The sequence below is a fragment of the Heterocephalus glaber genome, unplaced genomic scaffold (genome assembly GCF_053883595.1).
Source record: "Heterocephalus glaber isolate CG9 unplaced genomic scaffold, H.glaber_assembly_v1.0 deba00001461, whole genome shotgun sequence".
In the NCBI taxonomy this organism is placed as follows: Eukaryota; Metazoa; Chordata; class Mammalia; order Rodentia; family Bathyergidae; genus Heterocephalus; species Heterocephalus glaber.
In genome coordinates this window covers 1,310,323-1,333,823 of record NW_028258308.1, presented here as the reverse complement: position 1 = coordinate 1,333,823, position 23,501 = coordinate 1,310,323, and the positions used below count along the sequence as shown (strand labels likewise).

The window sequence follows — 23,501 nt, the reverse complement described above, 5'->3', positions numbered from 1 at the left end:
TACTCCTCAATGAATGTTTTATAAATTTTATTTTTACATCATTGTCTACAAAATATTATCTATATGTGTAAGTTTCCTGTATTGCAGATATATTGTGTTTTCAGTGTGCTTTGACAGACTCTTTATAGAACTGGGCATCTCAGAGTCTTTACTAACATTTAAAAACTATTTGAGGTTGAGGATACAGTTCAGTGATAAAGTGCTTGCCTAGCTTGTAGGAGGCCCAGGTTTGATCCCCAGAGCCAAGCTGGTTGAAAGGGAAGCAAATGATAAGACAGTGAGACATTTTATTGTCCTACTTCACACTACTTCACACTACTTCCTTTTGCCAAGTAAGTCATAATTGATTAGAAATAATAACAATTACAATTTATCAAGCACTTCTGCTTCTGTTATTAGTTGGTGCTATCTGTAAATGTATTGTTTTAAAAATACTTTATTGCCCATCTTGAAAGTCAGTAATTTAGATTTATAGCTTGAAAGCACATGTGATTAATGCAAAAAGAGTTAATCTTATAGAAAAATTGAATTTTTAAAAAATATACAAATGCAACATCAAGGTTAATGTTTATTTCAAGATGCAAACTACAGTATTTTTTTTAAATGTGCCTCAGACAACAGTTAGATATGTATGCAAATTTTATAATTGCAATTTTGACTTTTAGGAATATTTGAAATAAAGAATCTCTTATCTATCAAATAGAATTTAAGTTCAAACAAGCAGAGATTATGATTTTATTCTCTTTTTTAAATTCACATACTTGAGAAGTACTTGGCATATTGATAGGCATTAAGCAAATATTTGTTCAATGAATAAATAAATGAGTGGACAAAATACATGAATGTACTATGCCTTTTGTTTTGAAAATGACAAAACATATTTTGAACTAATCATTAATCCCAGAAAACTTAAACATAATTGATTGTGACATTTATTACATACATCCCTGTGGAAAATTTTCCTTCAATTTACCTAAAGTTTTGATTATCATCCTCTGAGTAACGCAGGCTAGTTTTTCAGGGTAGACTTACATACTTAAGCCTTTTATCCAGAATATTTTTACTTTGTCTTTTCTGGATAATCTTCCTATTTAATCAATCTTAATGCCATTCATTGATTCTTTTTCTTTTTTTCTTTTTTTTTTTTTTGTACTGGGGATCAAACTCAGGACCTTGTGCTTGCAAGGCAGGCAAGGCACCACTGAGGTGTATCCCCAGGCCCTATTAATTGATTCTAACATAAACATATCATGAAGTACTACAGATGCACTTATTTATTTATTTATTTATGTAGTTATGTATTTATTTGGTACTAGAGATTGAACTCGGGACCTTGCGCTTGCGAGGCAGGCGGTGGAACCACTGAGCTAAATCCCCGGCCCCCACTTTTTTATTTTGATTGAAAATTAATGAATAAATTTCTGTAGTTGCTCTTCAAAAAATCTTAATAGTGCTTTTAACAGATATGGAATTTGTCCATTCTTACATTTTTTATAGAGTTAAGTGACTAATATAATTATCCTATCATATTATTTAAAAAATAAATACCACTGAAGGTTTTTTAAATGTAATTTGCAAAATACACTAAAATACTGGGCATATGTTTCAATTAGTTTAAATCAGTTTGAATAAATTTAGTTGTTATTTTTATTTCAGATGCAAATATGCTCTGAAAATTTGCTAGTTGGTCAAGGAAATGCTATTAACAAATTTTCCACCTATATAGCCAATATAGATAGGCAGAAAAGGGTAAGGTCAGGAGGACTGGTGAAGCCATTTGCTTCTCTTCATATAGAAGTTACACAGAATAATACACATAATTTCACTATTTTCTCATACACTTCTACTCTGGCAGCAAAGCAGGACAAGAATCACTGCCAGAAGCTTCAGTCTGTAATACCTAAACTGTGTGTTGGTTTCTCATATCTTTTCAACTCTTTTTTAATTCCAAATATATTTTCACTTGCAAGTCCTTTATTGTTAGAAGGTGATATTTACTTTGTTCATTCTTTATTTAAAATATTGAAAAAGAGTGAGATTTTATATCATGAGATATGCTCAGAGTTCTATTAAGGGAAGATGCCATGGTTGAACTAGAGTCATATGATCAGCATGGGTCAGACTCAATAAACAGGAAATAAGTGAAAGATGTTTGAGTTGAAGGATAGATAGTGAGAATAGTAGATGTCAAAAAAACTTTTGGAGACTAACTGTGCTATTTCATAATGTATCTGAGCCAACCTTCCAATCACTTGTTGCCTGAGCTAATGATGTTTCTAAATTCTGCAACAATAACACTGAAAGCCCAAAAGCTAAATATACATTGGCAACCACTTACTCTGCATTGAAGCATAAAAATCTTCAATTCATTTACAAACATAAAAAAATTTGTGTTTGTATTACATGTATGTTTTGTCAAATAAAAAAATAATTATCACAACTTAAATAGTAAATTTTGTTGATATTTTTTGTTATCTTCTTTTCATGCTAGATTTAACAAGTGATATTAAATGTTTCCCAAGAAAACCATGTCTCATTCCTATTATAACCAAATGAAAGTTTCCCTTCTGTGTGATTCTGGGAATCAAGCATGGGGCTTCAAGCATGAAATGACTGCTTTATCATTGAGCTCCACCCTTGGTCCCCTCAAATTTTGATAATCACTTTAAGTAAAGGTTATTTTAATGCCACATACCATTATTGTCCTACTAAATCACAATGAGGATGTAATTTAATGTTTCTTTTGTTAAAAAATAACTTTGAAAAATAAAATTATTAAATGCTTTTAGTTATTTTATATATGATTAAAAAACTTGATACTTGATAATAGAAACCAAGGGTCAAAAATACTTAAAAACAAAACAACAAAATTTAAATCTGACACCATGAAATATTAAATTAGTCCTAGATAACTAGTCAGCTGATAAAGGTGTGTATGGAATATTCAGGGACTTTGGAAATAAAAGCATTATTTCTCATTCATTTCTTGAAAAAATTTGTTTTGTGTAATTATGTCAGGCCATGATCTCTTTAATAAACTAGATTTATTTTTGAAAATAACTTTAAAATAATTTAATAAAATCTTACGTGAGAACATTTTTTTTTCTGTACATTATAAGTGCTGTATGGAAGTTAGGACTGGGAAAATAGAAATCAAGACCAATATACTGATTAGGGGTTTAAAATAATTTACAAAATTAATTTAATAAAATGGCTAGAACAATAACTAACAATTATTAACAAAACAACAATGAAGCTGTCTGTATTTTCATTCAACAACACATTTAAGGCAAATATTGAATTAATATAAAAATAATATGCAATAAACTAATACCTTACGCAAGATACAATAAAATTAATGTCCACATTGAAGATCAAAAATTATGACAATATGCCTTCTTAAAACCTACAATTTTCTGGTTGTCAGAAAAAAAATTCTGTCTGCATTGAGCACAGCTTACTGTGGCCTAATAAGATGTCAATTGGAATAGTTGGACTATTTCTCAGAATAGAACACTACATTTTTCCTACCATGCCAGGTAAAATAATTTAATATATTTATTATAACAAAAGGCTCATAAGAACTACAAACTATACTTTGTGTGATTTTTAAAAAAATTTTTAGTGCTAACTCTGATTCTTAAAGATATCTACAATTGACTTTCTAATTCTCATGCTGTTCCTAAAAGGAATCATATATTTATCCTGAAAGTGTTACTGTGATTCGCCCCTAAAATTTACTTTATATGGAAAAGTTTCATCATTAAAACCCTACTGCTTAAGTGCATATATCTCAAGATTGATTCTACGATACTTTGTAGAACAAGCATAGATGTTGATATCAGACAAGCTGGGTGTATACATCTAACTTTACACTGTGACCCTGTTAAGTTATATAAAGGCTCTGTGCCTTGGTTTCTAGACTACAAAATGAGAACCTTCTCACAGTTTCCCAAGGGTAGCATGGAGTTTAGAAAGAGCCAGTGCACATGCCTAACACAAAGCTCAGAGAGTGCTGAGCACTTCCAATGTGAATGCCTTTTCCTTCCTTCATCATTCCTGGCATATCTTGGCTATTTGGAGATTAGTGAGAAAATAGGTTAAAACTTACTGGAATAAATCAGATCCATTAAAAAGACTTATCTACATTGCAAGCAAGAGTTAGTACATTTCCAAAGTAACATTCAATGAGATCAAAACATTGGCTTCAAAAATATATTTACACTTTACAGGGAAATGTTTTTCAAGTCAACAATGAGAAAGAACAAATAAGCTGTGTCTGTGTGTAGAGTTTAATTTTGTAAAAGCAAAGAAATATACCAATTTTATTAAATGTTCAGTGTTCATGGACAGGTAACAGAAACAAAGCGACTTCATAGAGCAATCTACATCAACATCAAAAAATATTAAAATAGAGATTCTCTAAAGAAAAGAGTCTTTCTTGAATGGGATTGATACTTAGTGGTTCCCATTATTTGTCCATGAAAGCTAAGAAAGGTGCTATTTCAAGCAGAATTCTAGTAGAACTTGGCACATAAGTTTTAACTTTTTAAGCAACCATTACTCTTCATTTTCTTGTAGGTTCACTCTCTCAGACAATCTCACATATACATACATTAATATTAAAAACATTCATGGCTATAGAGCAGAAAATTCATCCTAAAATTACATTTTCTACAACAAAAGCAGGTCACCACATTTATGTCCAATGTCTCAGTCAGGGAAATGGGTTTTCCTCAATCCGCTGATTAACACACACTATTATGTTCAATATTTCAAAAGGTGTGTTTCTAGGAAGAACTATTGGATCATGTGCAAGAATTCTAAGGCAATATAAGTAGTTGCTCCACAGGAAATATATGTATCTGCCTTTGCAATGATATACTCAATATACTTCACAAGTCTTTACTCTTCAAATGCTACCAGCCAGACATATGGAGACATTCATAGTCTATAGTTGGCTCAAAGGTCAAAAAATTGTTTAAAACAAAGTTTATGGAATAGCACCATAAGAAGTCTTTCCAAAAAAACATCCTTTTTTCAACATGCCATTTTTGAACTGAATTCCAGGAAGCAAAAAAAAGAGAGATTTTAAATTCTCACAAGGGCCACTTCCCCTTCATTCTATTTTTTTAAAAAACACACTAACCATGACATCAACAATAATAACTACAACAATAATACATCATTAACAAAAGAAAGACAATAGCAGCAGTAGTAATTTGAACATGAATCATCCAGGCAGTCATTTAGAAGAATCCTGCACACACCTCATGGGAGTTTTCTCATAAGGACCTTAAGACATCATAGATTTGTTGTGAAAAGGCAGGACTTACACAGAAAGAACTGAGTTTACCAATTAACTGGGCATTTTCCAGTAATTACAAAATGATGTCTAGACTTTAACTGCATTAATAGATACTATCCACACTTTGAACTTGTCAAAATGTAAATACAATGAAGTAGTCTCAATATCACTTGTGTTTTGAAGAGGTTAAGCTGGCCTGCAAGTGAAAATAATGAAGCTGAAATATTCCAGTTTCCAGACATCGCACACACACACACACACGTACACACACACGCACACACACAGAGTACAAACCACCCTCCAAAGACTCCCACTTCACATCACCTTATATGAATCTGGTTTACATTGTATCAGAGATACAAAGTCAAAGCAATTACGCTAAAGGTAAAAGGTTTTCCAATTTATGACCTGCAAGATCATTGTACAATCCCAAGTCTTGAAAAATAGTCAAAAAGAACACCCTGCAGGGTGACAGCCCCAGAATTGAACTGTGTGAATCATGAGGCATCAGTTTCAAGCTGTGAACACAAGCTGATGGAGGCTTTCTTGAAGCAGAAGGTGCCCATCCACCATTTTTTTTTAATGCATCAAGCATGGAGTTCAGATATTCTTGTAATGCTGGTCAGCGTTAGCTGGAAACTCTTTTAGTACAGTTAGTATAACTTTGATCTTACAGTTTTCTTTTGTTCAAACTCACTATATAAAACATTTGTACTAATATCGTCAGTTTAAAAAAAATATGTCTTCTCTCCACTGTGCACATTCCTTTAGGTTCTGAGAGAGGTTCAGGTGCTATTTTTTGGTATGCATGCTTTCTGGATCTCTTGTGCTCTTGTATCTTATATAAAATCCTTTCTTGTTGATTGTGTCATCGGTGTGAAAATGAATTAAAACTGCATCCCCAATTGAATAGATTTCTTCTGGTGGCTGAAGAAAAAAATAACAAACAACAGAATGAGTCATTTTTTTCTTCAATGCAATATATGTTTGAGAACATTTTTCTATGTTATATAATTTAATACTCCCAACAGCCTTGAAAAACAGATGTGACTGACTTCTTTTTAGAGAATGGGAATCTTCAAATTCAGAAAACAATGATGTGGCTAGAGATCACGTGGTTAGTGCTATAGTTGGGTTTTAAACATACGTTACTCTATTTCTAAGTTTTAAACACGTTCTAGAATTTAGCATTTTTATCACTGAACACTTAAGCCAGGTTCTTTTGATATATAAGTAAATAAAGTGAGATTCAGAAATGGTAAATAGAATAAATTCCTTTCAGAAGTTACTCTGAGGCAGAGTCACTTGCAGAATCTAAATGTTCCATTGTGGTTGCTGTTGTATTATCTACAAAACCCAGTATCTTCACACTGAGCTACATCTTAAGCCTTTTCACTTTTTGAGAAAAGATCTCACTCAGTTGCCCAGACTGGCCTCTAACTTGGCAGTCTTCCTATCTCAGCCTCCTAAATAGTGGGGATTACAGGCATGTGCTCAGTCACTACTTCTTATTTTAATAGCTTAAGTATGAAGAAACTTTTTTGTTTCACTTTAGCTATTACTTGGGCACTACTTCAACAGTATTATTTAAATAGAGATTAGTGGACTTCAAAAGCTTGGGAGTGATATCCTCACAACAAAATATGTATTCAGAAAACTAATATTACTTCATTGAGCCATGGGGGTACACCACTGAGGAAATGTTAAGCTTATCTTGGTCTTCTCTCTCATGATGACCTCCTCTGACCTGTTCATGACTCTCTTTACTTGCACACGTGACGCTGTGCCATGGAATACTATTCTCCCAGCACTGGATGAGCCCAAACACTGGTGGCTTATCCTATCATTCTCATCAAAAGTATTTGTTGAGAAGGTAATGTGAATTAGATGGTGTACATATTTTTTTTTCTTGTATTTTTTTTAGGAAGGTGACAACATTTTTAAGGGTATGTGTTCAAGTGTTTTGCTTTTAGGTTGTTAAGCACTTAAATATTCATTCCACAATATAAAGAACATGAAAAATAATAAGAAACTGGAAATAATAAATTCATTTGCTCATCTAAAATTATCGGGCAAATCCATTAGAAACAGAGAAGTGGGAAAGGTAGCAGAGACAAATTATATTTCATCAAGTCATTAAAAATAAAATTAAATAACTTAATATTTATAAATTTATAATATTAATAAAATTAATAAAATAAAATTATTTGGGAGATTATTACCAATTCATAAACGTTATACCTATCCATCATTAGTCATAGGCATTTTAATATATGTTAGGTATCATTTTGTTAGTTTATTTACTTACTCCAGATCCACAGAAGCGACCAAGACCCACAGCTGTCGAATCGAGACCATCAAAGAGTTCAACATAGTCATAGCCACAGTCTGCCTCTTCTTCCACTTCAAAGGCCTGGAAAGATAGTTCAAGTCGAGAGCCTCGTTCGGATACTAGCAGCCATTCACAGTCGACCTGTCCTGGATAGTTGTTATCACCAAACTGTGCGTGTGAGTACAGATCTCTGGATTTTGGTTCTGCTTTCAATCGACCTCCACACTCTGCCCAGGAAAGAAAAATGAAATGAGTCAGTCCAGCGAGCTTTCAAGGGTTCAATTTCAGTGTCAATGTATTCTACCCATTCTCTAATTTTGCTTCACTTCCACCACCAGATGTGTATCCAGAACTGGAGCACGATACAGCGTAACGGTGCTAACTGGCACAGGCTCCAGACACAGGCTGCCTAGGGTGGAACCTGAGCTCCAGCACACACTAACTGTGGTGCTGGCAACTGATGTCACTTCTCTGATTCTGTTTTATCAAGAGTATGTAACAGATGATAATTAATAATGGCAGCAATGTTAGTAGGCTTTCAGAACACAATAAGTGAAAATCACATATTAACTCTCAGTAATGTTTTTACTGTTATATCTAATGTTGTTTTTATTCTATAACAATTATTTTCATGGAGGAAAGACCAGGAACTTAACTTGATTTTAATCTTAGTAATTTTAGAACCCAAAATTCAAAGAAAAAATAAGCAACTGAAAAATAAATAAAATGTTTAAAAAGTGTGTGTATATGAGCATGTGCATGTTACATAGAACTTTCTAAATGTATATAAAACTGTGTTATGTTTTTAGGTAGAAATATTTGATCAGGAAAAAACATACACACATAATGAATTATAGTTATTTTTGTTAATTCCAGAACCTTATATTCAATTATAGGTTGTGTGCCTTCAATAATAAAAGAAAGTAAACGCACTATTTGGCTGCTTGTTTACAAAGGCATTAGTCAACAAATGCTCTATCCATTATTACCTTATCACTAGAGGAAAATATATCAAAGAAATAAATCAGTGAGTATTAGGTACAATTTAGATAATAAAAGTTTCAAAAAATGATCCCAGGATCCCTTCATTGTCAAAGCCCCAAAACTTTATAACGGGAGATTCAACAAAGGCAGTGAAAGAGTGCCTTTACAAGGAGTGATCAAAAATACAGTGAAAAGTAGACTCATCAAAACATTACAGTGTGTCCTCTTCCACCTTTTTCACCAGATCTGGCACCATGTGACTTTTTTGTCTGCCCAATGTCAAGATAACCATGAAAAGTACACATTTTGAAAGGATTTAGTACAGTGGAACAAAAGATACAAAAGAGGACTTCCACAACTACTTCAGAGAGTAGCAAGGGGATAAGTGTGTTCAAAGCAAGGAGGAATATTTTGAGGGGACTAATGGTAATGTGTCCTTTATTGTAATAAATTTCTTTTTATTTAAATATTAGCCATATTTTTTCAATCACACTTCATGTACATGTGGGTAAACATGTTTTGAAAGCACTCCCAAAAAGCAGAATTCCAATAAAATTGGGATTTTATTTCCCTAGTCTCACACATTGGAAGCTAAGTATCCCTCCTTTTTCTTCACAGTGCTTTTCTTATCCTACTAACTCCAAGAATCAATGTTCTCTCCCTGAAACAGCCCTGTTTATTTTTTGGTGAAGTAATACATTTGTGTCAAATTGTATGGTGTAGTAGATCCAAGCTCTGTCCTTTGTCCCACAACTTCTTTTGCATATATTTTTTAAAAAATTTTGTGCTCTAAATTGAACCCAGGGCCTTCCACATACCAAGGATTTGCTCTACCACAGTGTAATGTGCTCCACACCTCATGACTTCATTTCTAAAAATGAAGATTATACATAGTACTCACATCATAAGTTCTAGATGGAGAGTAAATGAGTTAACATATGTAATGGCTTGAATAGTGCCTGGAACATATTTAAAAGCCATAGTAAATTGTATATAAGGAGTCATTATTATCATTATTATTTTCCTGAGAGAACATTTAAATGGTAGCATCCACTCAGGTATGAAATGAAAAGGCAGAAATCTAGAAAATGTAAAATACTATTAATCTGCTCTTACAAAAGAAAAAATATATTTCTGAAGGCAAGAAAAATATTTTGTGCAAAATATTTCTGAATTCAACATAGAAATGTGTAAACCAGACAAATGTCATTTGTCAGTTTTTAAAAATCTACCAGTTCTCAAAGTTTGATATAGTGGAAGCATTTGTTTTTGACTTTCAAAAGACTGTCAGCATTTGTACTTTTTTCAGTTCCCAGGCCAGGAGAAATTGAAGGAGGAGACCAGGAGATACGGAGGAGGTCCTTGGTTTTGAGTGCCTGCTTCACAGTATGAGATGGGGGGGAATCAAGCCAGGATCCGGGAGAGGAAATCCTCTGCCAGCCCCAGCTGGAACAAAAATCAAGGAGGAAATAATGGAGTGAGTGAAATAAGAAAAGAGATTTCACAATCTTTATGAACATAAAAGTCACAGAAAGGAGGTGCTATTTGGTTTTATTGAAAATTGACCTACTTTTTAAAAAAATTCCTTAAATGACATTTAGGAGTAATTTTAAATGCTCTAAAAATTCTCTTTTTTGTATCTGTTTCAGTACACAGCCTTATTCCTATAAATCACTACTCCTACTAAATATCTGAAAATAATGTTATAACCATGAAAAAAAGAATTTAGCCTACAGCATTCATTTTTTAAAGCTGTGAATTTGAATATTATGTGTGTAAGATGTGTGATTTTAATATACCCTGAGAGAAATTCCATGAGCAATATATGATGGGTAGCATGATGGAAATTACTTTAGTGATTATGAGAATCCTTGTGGCTACTCAAACTCTAGTCAGTACAGCATTTAACAGGTGCATTTGAAGAGATAATTTTTAAGTTGAGTCAATATATTTTTCATAGAATGTCCCTATTCATTTACTAAGTCAGAAAAAAATATGAAACCAGTCCTTTAGTATGTGAATGGTATGATTTTTAAATTAATAGTTGAAGGTAATTTAGAAGCTTCTGGAACATCTTCCACAGAATTCTGGGAAATGGAAAATGGAGGCCAATGAATAACAGCATCAGAAAGAGAAGCCCAGGGTGGTCTTCATTCTAATTTGAAAAGACATGTTTATTCTTGTTGAAGTATTACATTCGGGAAGAGGTCCTGTAATTTGACCTACAAATGCTTTAGTGGACATGCTAATTTCCTTGATGTTGATCAAAATAATTTTCTTTCCAAGTTGCATAATACTATATTATGTGATTTTTTTTAGAATGTCAAGGACAAATAGTATGATGTCTTATATTACAGAAAAGATTTCCTAATAGACAATGGCATATTTTTTAAAAAAAAATTTTCTCTCCACTTTTCTCCCCAATTTCTGTTATAGCCATATCTTTTGACAAAAAAAATGTAGAATTTTTTTATTATGAAATTTTTTTCTTTCAAACAGTTTACCTAATGCTAGGGTAATACCATTTGTTATCTGATTAAGGTAAATTTATATTTAGAATTTGAATCAACTATCAGAGAAAAAAAGGACTCTTTCTAATAAAGTCCATTTTCCATGATTTAGTATTACTTGTGGAAAATAACCATAAAGCTATGCTACAGCCATTTTTCAAATCATCTATTTATAATGCTAGACATTTTTCTTGTGGATAAAATTGAAAATTGTATAAGAAATATAAATTTAAGAACACTAACATATGTGCTTGAGAACGCAACAGTAATGGCTACATCTATTCTAGAAGGCAGTAAATAATGCATAAATGTAAGGAAAGGTAACAGATGTGGTTTGTATTTTGCTGTCTTGTTAACAGAAACTGAAAGATAAGCTGAAAATCAAGTATAACATAGACTAAGCTGTTAACAGTCAGGAATTTATTCTACTGTTTTATAAATTCCTACACATTCTTGATTTTGTTCTACAAATTATTAATGCATTATATGGTCTATCCAAAGCAGATGTCCAAAAAAGTTGATGAAAGATTAGAATAGTTGAATGTGTTAAAGAGAATGTTTTGAGGAGGCTGCATAAGAATGTCAGCCTGGATTGCACAAAAAATAACAGTATTAAACAATCTACTCAGAAAATTCCCATACAGCTGGATAAATCAGACCAAACATTTTTAAATGACAGTAACAAAGAAACACATTATACAAAAATTTTGACAAGAGTGAATGACCAGGTGTTCTGAAGCCAGCACTCTAATTCCAACTGTTACTAACTTTTGTGCTACTTCAGTTTTTAGCCTCAGATTGCTCATGTCTGAAATGTCAGAGCTGGATTGAACAATATCCAGGCCTGTTTTGTTGAAAACAATCTGACTAGGATTGCTCAGTATTTGAATCAACACAAATTGAACAGAGAAGCAAAATAAGCCTTTTTAGTTATATATATTATGCACAGGGTTTGCTTAAAACCTGCTATACAAACCTCTTACAAGGAAGCATTCAATTCTAACCTGTTACAAATCACAATTGATACAGTTTTTTTATTAGTTTCTTCCTAATTCAAAAATTTTACGTAGATAAAACGTACTATGGTGGAAAATATATTAGTTCTGGGCACAGAATTATGATAAAACCTGAGCTTTGACACTATTTTATTTTTACAGTCTTTTTTTACTGTTTTTAACCTTATGATATACAATAATTACATGCAACTTGGAGAATTAGTATGTGTATATATATATATATGGCATCATTTTAACTTTGATATTACTTTACAAGCCTTTGGAAATTAATCATCCAGATTTTAATTCCCTTCATTTCCAAAAGCGAAGATGATAATCTCTATTTCATACAGTTCCTGGGAGACTTCAGTTATGTAAATTACATATATTTGTATATTACATATATTTGTTTATTATATTATAAACAGGATCTAAATAGGATGCGTGAATGGAGGGCATAAAATTTAGGAATTCATGAACTCCTAGAGCTGTAACTTTGAGATAATTATTTTCAGATGGCACAACTTGAATCCAATGAAATAGTCTTTTCCAAAGTTTCCTAAGTCACACTTGGAATGAGGAACCAGAGGTACTGACTCACTAACATCATTTGTTCTCAATACTCTCTTTTACAAAGAGTGTAAAGAAAAACCTCTAGAAATAAGCTTTGATAAAAATTTATAGACACTACTATATAATCTGCTATTTCAAGAATTTTGTTTTGACGTATTTTCATACTGCATTCTTGAAAGCTGAGATAGCCAGGATATTTCCTTAAATGCCAAGAACTTTGGGCTATAACAAAATATTGTTAAAGTACAGTAATAAGATTCAAATTTTTCTGCCCCTTCAATGTTTATAAGCATTGGGACTGTACTTAAAGTATAAATACCAAATACTGTGTATGAAAAATCTCATCAATATGGTATTTCTATGGTTCGTGAAAGATTTTTCTCAAACTGTAACATTTGTGGTAATAATGAGAAACAAAATATGATGAACAAGAGTCCAGTAAATACTGGTATAAACCATATCAATGTTCTGACAAGATATATCCACTTTCTCATACATTAGATCTACTGCTACTGATACAATACAGTGAAATACAATACTGGGAAATTAAATAGTTAAAAACAAGATTTATAAATCAAAGTGAAGCAAAATAAAACAATCAGCAGGAGACAATGATAAATATCAATCACTGATTTAAAATTATTTCATAGATGAATATATATTTCTCCGTGTTATCAAGCTTTTGTGGATTAGTAAAACCACTAGGTGTCAGTATAAGCTAAACAACTTCAGCAAATATCTACTATTAACTGATTTTTTTTTTCAAACTGAATAAAAGAAAAAGGAAGGAACTTCTTAGACAGCTATGAACATATAATTAAATTGGCCACAAATTATAAACAATTATATTCTCCTTTTTTGCCTAAAAATGTTTATATTTTTCTAAGTTAAAATTTATTTCCTAAAGACTTCTAGAAGAGCTAAAATCTGTAAGGCACAAGTTAGAATTGTAATAGAGAAAAGATCATGTTGCAAACCAAATAGGAGACAGAAAAAACAAACAAGGCACTGTGAAACAGAGATAAATCCCAAAATTAATAACAAAAAGAAATTACTGCAAAAGCTTCCTAACCAGGTAGGTTATTTGATAAAATATAAGCTTTGAATACCAAAGTATACAGTTCTATCTGTTAAAGATAACACATTGGCCAACTGCTAAAATTATAAATTTTCTTATGGAAATATTTTGATAGTTCTACTTGACCATATTTCATTGATCACAAATGAAACTAAAACCTATTAATTTATTTATTGTCTGTATGTTCAACCTCTACAAAGATATTTAGGTAGAATGCTGAGCAATTCTTCAAATATTTCAGAAAGTGCTTCAATGAGATTTTATCTACCAGACTTGGATATTTGTTGAAGATCCTGTTAATGAGCCAAATACACACATGCACCAGAAAAGAAACTTCCATCTTAGACAAAAAAGAGAAGTATGATCCTAATTTGCTGACCTGTAGAATGTGTGGCTTGAAAGCCTTTTCTCTGAACAGATGCGTCAGAAATAAACCGAACAAACATTTTATTTCCAGTAGCCACAAGGGGATCCGGTATGTTGTTACCGCATAGTCGTCCAAGAATTGGTGATTTTTCTGTTTCTCCATCAAATACTTCTAAATGATCATAAGCACATTCTTGATGTTGCTCAATCTCAAACTCACTAAAGGCCTATTTTAAAAAAAGGAATAGAAAAAAGTTTTTATATATTGCAAATCATTCAAAATGAATTTTTTGTTTGAGGCAGAATATATATATGTGTATGTGTGTGTGTGTACACACATACACATATATATACATACACACACATATGCACGTTCAGGGCACACAAATGATTTAATCCATTCATAATGAGGAAAACAAGTAATGGCTTTGCATGTACTGTGGTTTGAATCTGAAATGGTTCCTAAAGGGCCATGCTTGGTCCTCAGGGTGGCATTATTAGGAAGTAGTGAACCCTTTAAGAGGTGGGCCAGTGGAAAGGCATTAGGTCATTAGGGACTGGACTCAAAATGGATTGAGGCAGTCCAGCCTCTACTCCTTTCACTCTTTTGCTTCTGGTCATGAGGTGAGCAATTTTGTTCCACAGTGTTCCCCTGCCATAGTATGTAATCTTGCTATAAGCCATAAAGCGATGGGATCAATTCATTATCACTTAGAACCTCTAAGAGCCAAAATAATCCTCTTATTTTTATAAATTGATTACCTCAGGTATTTTGGTGCTGTATCAGAAAACCATCGATCACAATATGAAATTCTACTATTCAGCTATTGCAACTAACTCTACTATTTCAATTAATACTATTCAGAATTTAAACAGATAATAATAACAGAATGGCATTTTGTGCCAAATTTAATCCAGAAGATTCTTCAGAAAAGTTTAATCAATTATATTTTTTAAATGATTCTGTCTAGGGCTGGGGATTTAGCTCTGTGGTGCTGCTGCCTGCCTCGCAAGCACAAGGTCCTGAGTTCGATCCCTGGTACCTCCCCCCTAATAAAAATGATTCCATCTAGTGGATGATCACAAACTTGTGAATATCACCCTATCTTTAGGCACTTAAATGAAGAAGGAAATCAAATAAAGTAATTATTACATTTTTACAAAATCTAAGTGCAATAAATCTCCATAAAATAACTAAAACCAAAGGATATTTTCAGCCCTATTTCTTTATTGAGATCTTACAACCCATATTATTAGAGAACACAAACATCAGTATCTTATTAAGTTAGAATATTTTAAAGTTCCTTTTCAGTAATATTTTGCACTAACATTACTATCTGGTATCTTGCAAGTTTGGTATGTTTTTCCATTACTTATGACATTTAAAAATCTAACCTTTGTAGGAACTTTATGTTTGAGTTTTAACAAATGTAAAATTAAACTAATGAAATATACAATAAGTTAAAAATCACCAAAGAAATTTTAATTGAGATGCACTGAAAAGAGTATTACCCAAACTTACAAATTACAGGTTATCTAGGAATTACAGGTTATTTTCAATTTCCAATAAAGTTTATAGTCTTTCCTCCAGAGCAACCATCATGCCCTGGAGAAATAAACCACTATTCTTATTTACATCTTTTAAACAAAGCAAAAAATTATAAAGAAAAAAAACAGAAGAAATACAAAATATGCTTTAAATTTTATTAATTTTGTTTAATCTCTGAAGCATAAGATGTAATTTGTAAAAAATATTTTAATATAAAGATTTTCCATTATGTAATGTTGTGAAGTGATCATAATTTTCAATTTGATGAAGACATACAAAAATGGCTCTCAGTGCTGGCCAGATTATATATTTCACACCAAACTCTACCTCCTTCTATTGCTTCTAACTTTGGAGGAGTAAGAGAAGAAACAGAAGTAATTTATATTACCTAGAGAGTAGAAGAAACACATGCAGTTACTTAACAGAGGCAAGAAATGAAAAGAAAGCTGATCTTACTTAGGTGCCATTCCATTGCACCCTACCTGAGGAGTATAAATACAAATGTTATAACTGATAAGCATTAGAATTATTACTTGTTATAATCATTATGAGTAAAAGAAATGTTCCTTTCATTTGACAAAAGGCACTGGATAGTACAAAAAAAAAGACTGAGCATAGCACAAAGAACTTCTCAAGAAATAGAAAGCGGTGCAAGGAAATATAGTGAACAAGCAGACTTCTGGTGAGTTTATTTACCATGAACCACAGCATGCAAAGCAGGTAGTGACTCGCTTTGTCTTATTAATTACATGCATTGGTCTCTGTAATGCAATGTTAGAGTAGACACAGATCATGGAACAAGGAGCCCAGTGGATGTCTGGATGTCTGGATAGGTCTGTCACTTCATTTAGTTAACCACCTGTCTCTTGTTTGTGGTTGATCTCATGTATGAAAATTCTCTAAACATGGCCAGTCAAAACTTCTGGTTTTATGCCTCTCTCGACATGGTCCTCAATCAGCTCCTATTACCACTGTGTACACAGAACACATGCTTAAGATCAGTTTGTAACCAGTAAGAAACCACAAGAGAAAATGAGCTCAACTGCACCCAGAATTCTTTAAGCCAAGCCTCTCAAGCATAAGAACAATGTTATCTCAAGAGCATAAAACATTATTTTGGGAAAATAGCAATATCTGAAAACCATTGTATGTCATGTAATTTTTTCTTTTCCTGGTAAATTATGGCCATTGATTTATAAATATGAGGAGCATGGAAACCAGCTTATGTAGAAGAGAATAGTCTAAGAAAGAAAGATGAGGGTAATGTGATTTTAAGAATAACCTGTAAGTAATTGCTGAACATGGATCAGAACTTACAGACCACACTTTTACAGTCCATTCACTAGTCCTTAAAACACTAAGTGAACATGACGAATAAGTGACTATTTTGCTTCCAGTGAATTGCAGGAATCTGGAGTAAACAATAACATCTCTTTAGCAGAACAGAGCAACATCACACAAAGTGGCATTGATAGGGTGGGCTGTGGGCCATAGTGACACCTGGTCCAGAGCCAAAATGCTCTGGCTTCCTATCAAGTTACTAATGGAACAAGACTGAGTCCACAAGAGTTAAATTAGTCAAAGATTCCATAACAGACAAACACTCAAATGGTACCAACAACTCTCACTAAGGTATTAATGAATTTTCCTCTTGGAAAAGAGAATAGCTTCTTAGGTCAACTGCAAAGACTGGGTACTCCTTTTCCAGAAATTAACCTGATCCAAAGAACCACCACACACAACAAAAGCCACGACTCTTTCACACACTGAGATGTTATAAGTCTGTGCCACAGAGGCATCCACAGAGAGATCTCTGTATATGTTGTTACTTCAACAAAGAATAGTTATAAATCACAAAAAGTATTACAGGAGCCGTTGGGAAACTGGAATAGCTTTTAAAATACTCTTTAGAGCTCACAGTGATAAAGTACATTACACAATTTATCAGCTTTTAATGAAACATGCTGAACCACAAACTCTACATCTAAATTACAGAGAATGTGAAACTTTTTAGTCACTGGGAGCAAAAGCTACAGAAATCTCCCCAGACAACACTCAGGGGCCCAAGTATCCTTAACATTCACAATGCAGACAGGAAAGCCAGGAATGCTAAATATATGAAGCTACAAGGAACTCTAATTTTGGTTAAAATGCTTTCCCCTGCTTCTTCTTATTTTAATTTGCTTGTTTGTTTTAGGACTGAAATTTTTTTTAAGCATTTACACTCAGACTCCATAAGCATTTGAGTATTAAAATTTTAAAGCTTACTCATCCTATGATTATATTTCCATGATTTTAGGATACTAATCTAGATTTTAGGAAGGCCACACACACACACACACACACACACATGCACACACACACACACACACACAGTAAATAACCATGAGTTCTAGTCAGAAATCTAATGCATTTCCCATAAGGCAAACTAGGAGATTAAGAAGTCCATTCAAAAGAAATAAAATTGAACTCTCCTTATAGGCTGTAGAAGTAACTGTTTCTGGAACACCCAAGCAAGCCTAATCTACCTGGATAGCCAACGTTCAGGCTCCCTTACACCATTTCTTCAAATGAACATCTGCAAACGTTCTTTTATTAAAAATATAGATATTGGCTAAAGTCTGAGGTTAGGTACCATAACTACATATTTTCACAAAGGACAAGATAATAAAATGATTACATTTAAGATAGAAATAAAATTTAGAAGGATAAGATGAATGTTTAAACTAAAAGAATTAAAGAGACTGATGAATTTGAACAGCTGTGAGATAAGCTTAGAACTCCCTAGTACCAGCCATCTTTCGCCTTCTCCCGTCTTCAGTAAGAACTGTCATTTAGTTTCCACAAGATAATTGAAGGATTAGAGGCCACTGGAAAAATAGGGCAGAGTAGAATATAAATTCTAGTTTTCTGATTCAAAAGGTCTCTTCTTTTCTGTGAGTCTTCTATAGTAACTGTGATCAGATATGTTTTATGGATTTGTGTTGGAGAATTCTATAACAGTTGTAGAAGATTTTGTTTTTTAAATATCCCATGTACAAGACTAGGGATTGCAACTGCATGTAACTTAGCAAAACTCTAAGATACAAATCAAATAAAAATTACATAAAGCTATTGTAGTATGTTCTTATATCTAGAACTATGTTTGCATTTGCTTTTAATGATCAATTCAAACTATGAAAAAGTTACCAAAAACTTGATCAATTTTGAGCTTCTCAAAACCAAGACAGGATATGGCAAAGGAATATAGATCCTTTGCCTTATTCATTAAGAACTTTATCCTTGTTCGAATAGGAAGACTTTTTCCATGAATATTTTGGTTAACGTTTTCACTTTAAAGATATCATATGATCATTTTATGATTAAACACACACACACACGCTTAAATCAGGCAATATATTTATTTTAAGTGATTGTAGCAAACTACCACAAACTTAGAGGGTTAAAATAACACAGATTTATTCTTCTTTAGCCTTAGATGTCAATAATATAAAGTGGGTAGGTAATGCTAAGTTTTTTTCTAGAGGTCCTGGGTAAGAACACACTTCCTTGAATTTTTCCAACCTTTAGGGTCAGCTTGCACTCCTTAGCTCACACCTCTTTCTGCCAAGTTCAAAGCCTGCAATGTAGCATTTTCTTTCTTCTCTGACCTCCTGCTTCCTTTTTGTAAGGACCCTTGTGATTAGGGCATCCAACAAATCTCCCCTTTTTAAGATGTGTAATCTTACCACATCTGCAGTTTCTTTTGCCATGGAAGGTAACATATTCGCAAGTTCTGGAAATTAGAACATGGGACACTTTTGGGGAGCCATTGTCTTCCTTCCACAGAGCATCAGGGCTAAACATTTTCATCCTCTGAGGTGCATGTAAGTTTCAGGGGGAAATGAGCACAGACGCTTAGGAATTCATGCTTCCAAATTCTTTTCCTTGACTTTCTTAGCTCTAGGGAAAAAAACTACATCCTACAGGCCTACAGAGTTTTTGAAATAAAACTGTATTGGAACACAGAATAATTCATTCATTTGGGTATTGTTTCTGCCTATTTTCAAACTAAAATGTCAGCTTTAAATTGTTGTAACATAGATTGTATAGCCCATGACGTCTGTATTTACTGCATAGTTCTTCAGAGAAAAAGTTTTCTGAAAAGTAATCAGTAGCCACCTTTTCAATTGTTAGAAATGAATTTCATATGAAAAAACCTCTAATTTACTTTGAATAATTCAATAAAATGGTGATTTTTATTAATTATTACCTAATGATTACTATTTGGATATCGTGTGTCAATTTTTTACTAGCATTTAATAAAGCACTATGAAAAGCACTTTATATACAAGTTCACTTAATATGCAAACAAATCCAAGAACAAACATTATCTCCAATTTCCAGTGAAGGAATCAGGCCCTTACAGGGATGAATATCTTCCTCAAGAAAGTATGGATAGTAAGTAGGAGTGTTAGGATCTAGACTGATTTCTTTAAATTCAAAATGTATGTTCCATATTCCTCAATACCTCCTTGTGGTACATTTTAACTTAATCATTATTAGCTTGTCTTACAAATATTGTTTCCCACTTAATTCTTTGTACATTTAAATTACCAACTCGGCAAACACACATAGCAACTACACATGTATTTCCTCCCCAATACAGGAGGTTACAATGGAAAATAAGATAAAATATAGAGAAAGAATGCTTGGATTTAAAGTCATTTGAACTCTTGGAGTTATAGACTTGCTAAATTGCCTAAACTCTCTGGGACTGCTTCCTATCTGGCAGTGTCATTTCTGCCACAAATTGAGATTATAATCACAATGCCAGTTTGAAACCACTAGGTGATGTATACACATTAAGTTCTAATAAGATGTGTGCCGTCAAGCTACACTGGACATTTTGGGAAGCACTTTCAAGAAATGAAACAATTTAAAGCCATACTTTTATTTGCAGAATTATGTATGAGAGGGTATTCATTTTACAAAAGTTTAAAGGACAGTTCCAAGCTCTCCAGATTACAGTTCTCTAGCTTCCTATATTTTCATGAAGATAGTATTTCAAGGATTTACAGAGATCAGAGCATACCTATCAGTTAAGAGATGTGAAGGAATCCAAAAAATTTCTCCAGAATGAAATACTAACATATAAATATAATTGTGCTCCTTAATATTCATAGTTAGCTTTATAATAGATAATTCACTGGTTTAGGGATAAAAAATAATGAGTATGTTTATTATGTGGTATTGATATAATGTAAATCATCATTGTATGCAAATCATTATTTTATATTACTGGACATTATTTACTCTGGCATTAAAGAAAACAACCTCTAAGTATTTCCTAATTGTATATTGAATGCTTTTGTTAGGTTTCCATTGATGTAACAAAATGGCTGACAGTAACAATTTGAAAGAGGAAAGATTTACTTTGACTCATGGTTTCAAAAATTTCAGTTGATTATTATGATCTCCATTATTTTGGGCCTGAGGCAAGGCAGAACACCATGGCAGGAAGCTTGCACTGCAACAAAGCAGCTCACCTTATGGTGGAGAGGAAGTAGAAAGACAGCATGGAAGGGGCGAAGGATATTGTATACCCTTCATGAACACATCCCCAGCAACCTGCTTCCTCCAATAATGATCTGTCTCCTACACTTTCCATCATGTCCACATATCTCATTAAGTTATGAATCCATCAATGGACTAATCCATTAATAAGTTACAGCTGTCATGATCCAATCATCCCCAAAGCCCCATCTCTGAATACTGCTGCGCTGGGGAACAAGTCTTCAATCCATGAGCCTCTGGCCGACACACCAGATCCAAAATATAATGGTGGTAATTTAACCTAAAAGTATTTCAGCAAAACATTCTGGACTTTTCCTCTTGTAGGGTGAACATAAGCAATAACTTATTTATGTTACCCTTACACCACTAAATATTAACAGCCTCACAAATTTAAGTGGCTGTGTAGAATTTAAAATGAGTACATATTCTTTGTTATTTCTCCCATTGAAAGACCAAGTCTAATTTTCCTCCACTAGCTTCCTGGCCAGCTTTAGTAATTTGGTTCAGCAATAAAATGCACAGAGATACTTAGGGGGGTCTCCAATGCTTCCATGGCCTTCAGAGACTCAAAACTAGATCACTATGCAGCAACAAAAACCTGATATATCCAAAAAAAGGATAATTGTATTATAATAGCCAAAGACTGAAATTTATATAAATCTAAAACAAACTGACCTCTGGTAGTTCAACTGTGATATTATTATGAAATAATACACACCTGGTGTGAATGATCACACTGTGAACTGAAAATACTCATGGTAACTAAGCACTATGCACAAGACTGCTCTCATCTCACAGAAGGCACTGGATTTTATTGTAATTTGTGGCATCCATAACGCAGATCATCTAAATAAGCTTGAAACCATAGTGCTATAAGTAAACCAAATCAAGATAAATGCCATCTTAGACATATATAGCTAGACAAACTACTATACACATCACTTAACACAACTTTATGTTAAAATATAGGAATATTTGGATAAGAAGTCATAGCAAAGCTCTCAAAGTTCACAAACTAGATTAGTTTTATTAAAAGTCTTCTAAAATTATCAGGAAAATCTTGTTTTGTCAACTGAATTGGTTAGCTGTATTCCTGATGAGAATGTAGCCCCTGCATTGCAGCCTGTAAGGTCTGGAGAATTATCTTCTCAATCAGGACCTTGGACAGGACTAGAAAGCTGCGGGCTTGCTATGGGCAGTCATCTCCGCATCTAGCATCCTTCACAGAGTGACTGAAATGAACTGTTGTCTGTCTGGAGAGTCACTTACAAATACGACAAATGGAAGAACTATGTACTAGGAATACAAATGTTATCATTGTGTCTCATTTTATTATAAAACAATATTTGAATAAGGACTCTTCATTGGTGGAAACAATTCACTGACTGGAACGGGATAAACAAGGAATTTAAAAATTAACCTGTTGGCTAGAATGACAAAAAACTACCTTGGTTTGGAAGCCTCTTTCCTACAATATTTTTCCTCTTTTTTACAGTGACTGTTAGTCTGTAATGAGCCTTGCTGGCTAGCATTCCCTCTTGTTCTAAATGCAGCATATTTCAGGAAGTTGTTTAAAGTTCCATATTCCTATGACTTTATTACCTTAAGATATACAACTTACAGACATTGATCTAAAATAAAATGTAACATTTACTACCAGATGAATATACTACAGCATAAGACTCAAAAATACAAAAGGAAAGGCAAACTATACATTCCTATTTGACCTACTGATATAGATCAATGTGTGGGAGAAATATAAAAATATTAGTATCCAACTACAAGGGTAATGCATTATGCAAAAATGATATTCTATAAACTACAAAGTTGATTATAAAAGCATATATGTTGTGTGTATGAGGCATATAGAATTGAGGTAATCAGTAGAATATATTATATTGTATTTAAGTGAATTATCCTGTTGTTTTCTTGCTGAATTTCTGACTTTCTGTTCTTTTATGTGTTATTCCATTGAGAAACATCATTACCCACTTGGAAAATTCATTACTAGTAACAAATAAGCTGATTGTTTCTAGCAACTTTAGCAATACCTTTTAAAACATCCATCAAAAAAAGCCCTGAAGGAGAAGAATATGGTTGTCATTTTATCTAGGAAATCAAGGATTTGTTTAGTATCAGGAGACAAGCACAAGAAGGATAATCTTTTCCAGATGCCTACTGATTTAATTCAGTTCCATAAATCTTATTTTTCCCCATATTGCGAGTTGTGAAAGACACAGCAATCGGCTT

At 32.9% G+C, this 23,501-nt stretch overlaps 1 protein-coding gene across 3 annotated transcripts in view; it reads right to left on the bottom strand.

Moving 5' to 3' along the window:
* Positions 1–3,025: 3,025 nt before the first annotated feature.
* The window catches only part of Tll1 (tolloid like 1), a 200,843-nt gene continuing 180,367 nt past the window's right edge, over positions 3,026–23,501 (bottom strand). For all 3 annotated transcript variants that reach the window (XM_004848221.4, XM_087216992.1, XM_021261202.2), the window contains 3 exons: positions 14,160–14,373; positions 7,617–7,867; positions 3,026–6,235 (listed from right to left, as the gene is read on the bottom strand). In XM_004848221.4, the coding sequence (XP_004848278.1) occupies positions 6,101–6,235; positions 7,617–7,867; positions 14,160–14,373 (600 nt within the window). In that variant the 3' untranslated portion in view covers positions 3,026–6,100. The remainder of the gene's footprint in view (positions 6,236–7,616; positions 7,868–14,159; positions 14,374–23,501) is intronic.